Source organism: Meles meles, chromosome 6 (genome assembly GCF_922984935.1).
Source record: "Meles meles chromosome 6, mMelMel3.1 paternal haplotype, whole genome shotgun sequence".
Lineage (NCBI taxonomy): Eukaryota > Metazoa > Chordata > Mammalia > Carnivora > Mustelidae > Meles > Meles meles.
The window spans coordinates 122,371,883-122,380,818 of record NC_060071.1 but is presented as its reverse complement, the minus strand read 5'-3'; the positions used below and the strand labels follow the sequence as shown (position 1 = coordinate 122,380,818).

General features: G+C 54.9%; 1 protein-coding gene across 6 annotated transcripts in view; it reads right to left on the bottom strand.

Annotated features, from left to right (window-relative positions):
- Nucleotides 1-2,585: 2,585 nt before the first annotated feature.
- Nucleotides 2,586-8,936, bottom strand: part of TTC7B (tetratricopeptide repeat domain 7B) — a 248,341-nt gene continuing 241,990 nt past the window's right edge. For all 6 annotated transcript variants that reach the window (XM_046007995.1, XM_046007989.1, XM_046007990.1 and 3 more), the window contains one exon: nucleotides 2,586-3,559. In XM_046007995.1, the coding sequence (XP_045863951.1) occupies nucleotides 3,338-3,559 (222 nt within the window). In that variant the 3' untranslated portion in view covers nucleotides 2,586-3,337. The remainder of the gene's footprint in view (nucleotides 3,560-8,936) is intronic.

The following is an 8,936-nucleotide window of genomic DNA, read 5'->3' as shown; positions in this document are numbered from 1 at the left end:
GCAGACTTTCTGCTGAGCGTGGAGCCCCACGTGGGGCTTGATCCCAGGACCCTGAGATCATGACCTGAGCCGAAATCAGGAGTTGGATACTTAACCAACTGAGCCACCTAGGCATCTGTATCAGGTTTTTTGGACCATGTCTATAAAATCGTGACTCCAATGCCCTGTGTCCTTCCATACGTGTATCACTATGTATGTATGGCCCCTACGCTGAATTCTATATTTCTCCATTGTCTTCCACAAAAACATAAACCCAATTTATATGTACTGCTTACCCTCGGTGCTTATAGTGTCTGCTGTTCTAAGCACTCTTAGATGGATGAATGAACGAATGAATGAACACATTTTACAGATGGGGAGACTAAGACCAGGGAAAGAGAATAAATCAAACACAGCGTCTCCCACATCCTGCTGCCCCAAATTGCCTCTGCTGGACAGCCTAGGGCACCTTTCAAAGGTTTATCCCTCAGGCCCGGGTCTGTCGTTGTTCTTACCCACTCAGCTTCTGCTCCCTGATCTATTAATGAATGAATGAATGCCTCCATTCATTCACTGGGGCCCTAGGCTAGAGGACCCAGAGGAGGGCTGGAGCAAGGAGAGACTTTGGGGGCGGGTGCTGGCAGGGTCAGGCTCTGCAGATCCTGGGGAGCACGGAGCACGGAGCCTGGCTCCAGGAGTGAGCTGGGGAAGCCGCAGAGCGTGTTTAGGGGGCAGAGGCCCGATCCAGTCCTCACCTTACACAGGACGCTCAGGGCTGCCCTGAGGATTGCAGGGGCCAAGGCAGAGGCAGAGAGGACCCTGCGGTGGTCTGGCCAGAGGCCAGAGGTAGCGGGCTGCTGGCTGACAATTGGAGATGGAACCCTGGCAGAAAGGACAAGACTCGTTGAGAAGTAAAATGTGGGGTGGGGAGCAGGTGGGATTGAGGAAGAGGACTAAGGGGTTTGGGGAGAGTTCCTGAATGGGTGGCGGTGAAGGTCCCTCCCAGAAGCCTGCTGCGCTATCCCAAGCACAACAGGGAAAGGTCTGGGGCTCCAGTGCTCCAGCTAGGACTCTGGGACCCGGCCTCTCTCTCTCTCTCCTTGTGCTCTTTTCCCGTGTTGGCCTCATTCTCAGGCAGGCTGCCCCACACAGTGCCCGTGGGCGGCAGCAAGCCGAGGCTGCATCCCATCAGGATAGCAAACCCACCAGAGTTTTTCCTGATATTCCCAGAACACAAGCCCTGGGGTGGGAGTGGGGGGGTCCTGCTGGCCAAGCTTGAACCCCATGCCCAAACCTGAACCCCTGACCCTGGGAGCCGTGGGCCAGACTGGGCCCACATGCTAGTCTTTGAGCCATGTGGCTGGAGAGCTGGGGAGGGAGTGGGACACCGTGGAGGGGCTGGATGGTGGGCAGGAGGACAGGAGATATCACCTGCCCTGAGCAGGCTGGTGCGCACAGGATTTTCTGAGGGAAGGGCCCTGCATGGAGCTGGCTGGGGAGATAATGGCCGGCACCATGCCTGGAGGATTTGTGGGTCGCGCCAGCTGCCTGCCTTCCGGGTCCTGATCCGGGCAGGCCTTTCCCTGCGCTCCTACACGAGCTGGCCCCATCCAGTGTGAACGGCCACCCCACTGGGCGCCTGCCCTTCCCGGCCAGAGTGTCACGTCGAAAATTCCATGACTGATGCGTATCTACAGCCTCAGATGCTGCCTGGCAACGTCAACGCTGAGGCTGGGGTGCTCACCTGCTCTGGCCGTGGCCTCTGCTCGCACGGTTACCTCCCTAGACCTCAGCTGACCCCGTGCCTGCCTGCCGGTGAGTCAGGAAGATTGTGCTCAGCTCGGGTGGGAGACCTCTGATTCGGAACTCGGGCCCCCGCGCCCACATTTCCTGGGGAGCTGGCAAGGAACTGGAGAGGTCCGCTCAGCTTCTCTCTGGTCCTTGTGCTTTACTGTCCACTCTGCTGGATTAGTCAGTCTCCGGCTCCTTGCTCGGCAGCGAGCCTGCTTCTCCCTCTGCCTTCCTCTGTTCCCCTTGCTATGTGTTCTCTCTCTTTCTGTCTCTCTGACAAAAAAAATCTTAGGGATGCCTGGGTAGCTCAGTCGGTTGGGCGGCTGCCTTCGGCTCGGGTCATGGTCCTGGCGTCCTGGGATCGAGTCCCACATCGGGCTCCTTGCTCTGCAGGGAGCCTGCTTCTCCCTCTGCCTCTACCTGCTGCTCTGCCTGCCTATACTCTCTCTCTCTGACAAATAAATAAATAAAATCTTAAAAAAGAATCTTAAAAAAAAAGTAAGTCCAGCAGGAGAATGAGAGCCTTTCCTTACAGTTCCCTCTTTAACTGGGCCACTTCAGGTCACACGCTCATTACCAGTCCTCTATGCCCACAAACGCTGATATTAACTGCCCGGGCCTGAGTCCCCTGCTCCCATCCCAGACAACAGGGGAGCGATGGGAAAGGTGAAATCCCACGGGACAGTCAGGGGGCCCTCCCAGCGCCTAGGGCTGACCCGGCCAGGGGCAGGCGCCCCGCGCACACCGCTTCCCACCCCAGGAACAGAGCCTAAACTTCTTGGCTCTGTGCTTTCACCAACGACACGGGCCGCGGGTCCATTTAAAAATCGTTTTATTATTAACATCATCTTCCCATTTAGCCAAGTGTCTGTCATGTATAAGGAATGTCGGTAAATATTCCATTTGAAGCTTCTTTGTACATATTTCCATCGATAAATAAACTCTGAATTCACATAAAAAAGTTAAACTTAAATAGCTTCTATTTCCTTCTCTTGTAACAGGCATATATTGGTGAAATAGAAACATTCTCACATCAGGCTTTGCTCTAAGTGAGGACAGGAATTCACACGGTGTAGTTATTGACAACAAAACCAAGAGATCGTCAGCTGGTGTCCTGGCTTGGACTAGGACTGAGGTGGGAAACGGAAAATTCACATTTGGTTTCCAGGCGGAGGTTGGGGCGGGGATGGTGGGGGGAGGAGAGTTTTCTTTACAGCTCTGATAAAAATAATCTGCTCTGCCACTGAATTTTACCTTTGAATATATTCGTCTACATTTGCTGATTAAGTCCATTATCGTTTGACTTTAAAACGCAGATGTCGACTAACAAAATATGGCACATAATCCATTTTGAACGATGTCAGTAGGTTCAGAGACTATCACCGGGCTGGTCAGCACAACAACAGAAATGCACGTGGAGAGAGCGATGGACCAGGGCTCGTTCGCTTAGCTCAGTGTGGCCAGTCGCACGCTCCTCCATGGCCTCGGTGCGGGGGGGGGGGGGGGGGGGCGCGCCCTGGGGGGGGGCCTGGGGGCCTTAGCGGCAGTGAGGCTGGCAGGCGCCTGCTCAGAGCACCCGGGGGATGATGGTGAAGGGCACGGCCGGGCTGCTGGCCTCCAGCTCCAGGGCTGTCAGGAAGCACTCCGTGGCCGCCGCGTCATTGCCCTGGGCTTGTAGGACCTCGCCCAGCCCGTTCCAGACCTCGTGGGCTGTCGAGTTCACCTGCACCGCATCCCGGAGGATCTTCTCTGCTAGACTGTAGCGGCCCAGCTGATGAAGGATCAGGGCCTGCAGGCGTCGGGGAGACAGACAGACAGACAGTCAGAGGGACTCCGCAGCTCTAGGCTCTTACCTGTCCTTGAGCTCCTGCATGCTTCCGGGAGGCGGGCATTGATCTCCATCAGGCTGGGCACACATGGTAAGTTCAAGCTCTTCCTGTGCTTCAGGGCAATCGGTCAAAGAGTTGGTTGAACTACATATGAAGTGGTCCCTGTTTGGCCATTTTGAAAGATAAAAAACTGGCAATTTCACATGGTTCAGGTGAGTACTTAATGCCCAGGAGTGAACCAGTCAGGATGGCCAGTCTGTACTGACCCCATGGGCTGCCACCCTGGGCATTCTGGCTGCTAATGGTTTTTCTTTTCTTTTCTTTCTTTCTTTTTCTTTTTTTTTTTTTTAAGATTATTTATTTATTTATTTACTTATTTGACAGACACAGCGAGAATGGGAACACAAGCAGAGGGAATGGGAGAGGAAGAAGCAGGCTTCCTACTGAGCAGTGGGTCTGATGTAGGGCTCCATCCCAGTACCCCGGGATCATGACCTGAGCCGAAGGCAGATGCTTAACGACTGAGCCACCCAGGCACCCCGTTAATGGTTTTTCTAACCTAGAGAAACGTCATTTGTGGCATTGCTGGCGGTCACGGTTAGAACACAACTTTTTTCATTGCTCTCAAGTCCCCCCACCACAAACAAGCCCCTGCCTTTACCGACCCCTGCTCACCTCAAGCACAGCTGTCATCTTACACAGCTTTATTTTATTTGTTTTAAAGACCGATTTTAGAGAGAGAGAAAGAGAGAAAGAGCGGGAGCAGGGGGAGGGGCAGAGGAAGAGAGAGAATCTCAAGCAGACTCCACGCGGCACATGGAGCCTGATATGGGGCTCCATCTCACAATCCTGGGATCATGACCTGGGCTGAAATCAAGACACTTAACTGACTGAACCACCCAGGTGCCTCCACTTTACACAGTTTTAATTAGGATGCAGGTGTTGGGTCCCCCAAAAACCCAACACTCAAGTTCAACGAACCCAATTAAACTAAAAACTTCTGTTCAAAGAAGGAAAGTTCCGAAGTGAAAGAACTGTCCAGACAGTTGTGACTGCAGACGCACAGCAGTCCTCTAAAAGGTACAAACAGAGACGTGGAAAGTATGTAACCCCGACTGTTGGTCAAGAGAAGCAGGTTTCAATAAGGAACGTTCTGTGCTTATGAGACCAGCGGCGGACCGCGCTGTCATGCAGATGTGAGACCAGGGGGCAGGGGACCGACCCCTGACGCTCTGCTTATGGCTCCAAGAGGGACATGACCCTGTGGGGATATCATCTGCAGGGTATTTGGAGAACCTAAAAAGAGGCATATCCTCTGACCCAGTCAGGCCACTTTGGGGGAAATTTGCTCTAAAGAAAGAATCTCCAAATGGTTGTCAAGCTGGTTCCACGGAGCCCTGTCCAGGGCTTCCGTGAGGGCGACCTGGGAGGAGTGCAAGGCCTGCGGTGCCACAGCCAAGCAGAAGCAGGACCCCAGGGCAGGTGTGACCCGTGGAGGGCTACTCTCCATACCCCCAGCTCTGGGTCCCTGAACAGCCTCCCTGAGCGAGGAGAAGGAGGTCTCGGGCAGACAGAGGCTGTCCTCCCCTGGCCAGGGCGCGGCAGACCTCAGGGTCAGCTCTATTCTCTCTGGGAGGAAAACCGAAAGGAAACGGCATACGCTCCGCTATTAACATCTCTGTGTGCCTAAACCACATCCATGCTGGAGCCCAGGTCGGACCCGTCAGAGTGGAGGCTGTGGGCACAAGGGGGGCTCTCTTCCTGAGGGTGCAGGACAAGAACAGTGACCCGGAGTCAGTCCTTGCCATGAGGACTTCTCCTTGCCTTCTGAAATCTTCTCTCATCAGACTACAGGCCTTCCTGTTCTCCAGCATGGACTGCTGGGTTTCAGCGGCCTTGCCCAGGCCGCTGAGGGCCAGGTGTGCAGACACCCCCAGGGAGCACCTCCCTGCGCTCTCCCCAGAGCTGCCCTTCCCCACCCACCTGTGGGCAGTCCAGGGAACTGTGTGCCGAGAGCAGGGACAGATGTCCAGCACAGACCTGGCTTCCTGGCCGGATGATGGATGGTGATTATAATAGAGGACACATCCCCACCTGGCTGCGAGGCCCGCTTCTGTTGCTGTGGACAAAGAGCCTGCAGTCGAGGAGCGCCTATCACATGGTGGGGAGATCTCCCCACGCACCCCCCCATTTTGTGGGTGAGTCAACTACAGCTCCTCCAGGCTGAGTCCCCGGCCCCGGGCGCAAGGCCAGCTACTACGGAGCTAGGCTAGAACCCTCATATGCTAACCCTTAGGGCCTGCCTGAAATCCATTTCAGTGCAGAGTCATGGTGGTGGAGGGAGGAGTAAGTAGGCACCTCCATCTCCTGGAGGGGTGCTGTCCCCACTCTGGCCCTCCCTCAGACACACTTGGAGAGCTCGGTGCCCACTTCTCAATCATAGAGGCCGTGCAGAGAGAACAGGAGGACCTCGCTAGGAGGTGTGCAACAGGACGTGAGAGTCAACGAGCTCCCACCTCTTTTCTTTCAGGGGAGGTCATCAGCTTGAGCTCACTCTAGAACATTCCCATTCAACCAAAAGAGAAGTAAGCGGGCGATGGGGGGTGGGGGTTCTGGGTGGTGGCAGGAACTGAGGCATGACAATGACAAGAGTTGCCCCAACCCACTCCTTTGAGGTGTGACTTTGTCCCTGCATCACATTATTTTTTTTTTAAGATTTTATTTATTTATTTGACAGATAGAGATCACAAGTAGGCAGAGAGGCAGGCAGAGAGAGAGGAGGAAGCAGGCTCCCTGCTGAGCAGAGAGCCCGATGCAGGGCTGGATCCCAGAGTCCTGGGATCAGGACCTGAGCCGAAGGCAGAGGCTTTAACCCACTGAGCCACCCAGGCGCCCCCCTGCATCACATTATTGAATACACAACCCTTTCCTGAGTGGCCCTACCACCCACGCTGGGCGTGCTGGGCAAAAGGGTGATGAGGGACAAGTCCCCTGGGGAGATGGAAAGAGGCATCCCTGGTTTCTTGGCTGCAGGCTGAGAACAGAATTTAGGTCCTGCTAGGCTCTGCAGCAAAGCCAGCCCTGCACTCTTTTCCTCCTCTATAAGGAGTGTTTTCTCCCCATCAGGCGCGATGCTAGGCACGCATACTTGGCTCAGCTCACATTCCCACTGCTTTAGATACAAAGAGACAAAGTTCAGCAGACCAAGGATCTTGGAAAGGTCACAGGGCCAATGAGTATGGAGCTGCAGGCCAGCTTAGGCCTGCCTGAGGCCAAAACCCCCGTGCTCCCCTCTACAACTTCCTACCCACTCACCGGCTCACTGCAGCCTCTGTCCCTTTAAGAGAGGAGCCCGGAGCCCCTGGGGCACTAACCCAGTTACATCTGAGCAACAGCAAATGGGCATCAGCTGGGTGGGTCTTCCCTTTCATTTCTCCAACCATGGATCACTGGCTCTGCTCCTCCCCATGCTTATGACCCAGGCATGGTTCCTTCCTCTCTAGCAGCATCCTGCATATTCACTCAAGGGCTAGGAGGGCTCCTTGTCTCCCTTTGGTGGCCCACAGCCAGACTGTGATCTTGAGGCTTGGGATGGATGTAGGTGCCAAAGGACTGCAGGGTTTTGTTAGCCAGAAAGTGGACCAACGGCAGGTGGTGACCCAGGAGGGCCAAGGCCTGGGCCCAGCAAGACCCAGAGGTCACCGCTCTCAGCAGCAGTGACCTGCCCCCTCCCTGCTGGAGTGGGGACAAGGACACCAGCCTTTTTGCTGGGAATTTGGTGTAGAACATGGCAGGTTGCTGAATCTGACTAAAGCTTATCCCGGGGGCTCCAGGGTATACAGCAGGGGCCAAGCCTACCCACCGGAAAAATGCCTGCAGAGAACCAGCCCACAGGCTAATCTGACTTAGCACCCTCCATACTGGGCAGCTAGGATCTTCATGTTCTCTAGGGTTCTAGGGTTCCTGTGGGCTTGGAAATTTCCAGCCCATATACCTGGACTTATATTCCTAATGTAGGAACAGGCTACCCTTTCCAGATGACCTTGAAGCTTCCTGAGCAATCTGTTTAGTGGAATTAATTCCTAAAGCTGGAGCTGCTCAGGGAGACATCAGACGCTTGCCAGGGGCTGCCAGCTCAGTCTTGGCAAGGGAATGAAAAATCAGCCTCTGCCCAGCGCCCTAGCAAGCAAGAGCCGCTCAGAAATCAGTCACATAATGGGATCAACCAGGACAAGCTCCGGCTGGGGTCTGAACCATTGCTGGCAGGTTGGCTAGAGGTGGGCTAGGACCTGGCTGTCAGCCACCACCCCCCCCCCCCCCGCCCCCGCCGCAAGCCCCGGTGAGCTGGGAGAGGCCCTCCTTGGCTTTGTGGTGCTCTTATGCACTAGAACCCTGACACCTTAAAAAAAAAAAAAAAAAGAATCCCGACACCTTTTCCAATTCTATGCGCCCTGCTTCCTCTCTTCTCCAACTATCAAAGGCCTGACTCCTGAGGCTGGCATTTGACTATTCTTACTCCTGGCTGGATCTTACTCTTAGTATAGACCCCAGAAAGCCCACGCACTTCTGCAGGATACATCCCCCAGCCCCCTTCCACCTCCCTGATGTCACCATTCCTGGTCTGTCTGGCCCCTCCTGCTGGAGCTCTAAGCCATCTGTTCAAAGCCCTATTGACTGCCATTCCCTCAAGATCCCAGGCCACACTGCACCTCCCCGCCCCTGACCTTAAGCAACACTACCCAGAGGCATGGGTCTGGCTCCCAGCCCCCAGGCTGAAAGGAAACAGATTTCCAGGACTGACATATTTCAAGACCAGAAAAACCCACCTTCTCCCCCATATCAAAATCCCAAAGCCCACTGAGTGACTGTCCAGATCCCAGCCATGTAATGGGGATACAGAGGCGGCCAAGGAGCAAGGCTGCTCCCGAAGATTGGGGTCCTGTGCAAACCCTAACGAGCCCGGGCGATGGTTGCATGCCAGGTGCTGGGCTGTGCCGAAGACCTAAGACCCTTGCTACAGTGAGTGGCCTGAGACGTGAACTTGCATGGTTCATGCCTGCTCCTCGCACCAGACCCTGTTTCCTTCCGCGGGAGAGGTTGTGCAAACAGGCTCCCCCCCTTCTCCACCCTGGCGTTCCTGAACCGTACAGGTGAGGAGCCAGCAGGGCTGGCCTTCCTGGAGGAGGGGAGCCACCCACAGGTACCTTATTTGTCCCTCTGGACACAAATGAAGACAGCCTCCCCAGCTGGTGATTATTATAATCAGGTGTTCTGTACACACGAGATCTTGGTGCTGTACCAAACTGCAAGTAAGGGAGGAAATTAAACCCGTTATTT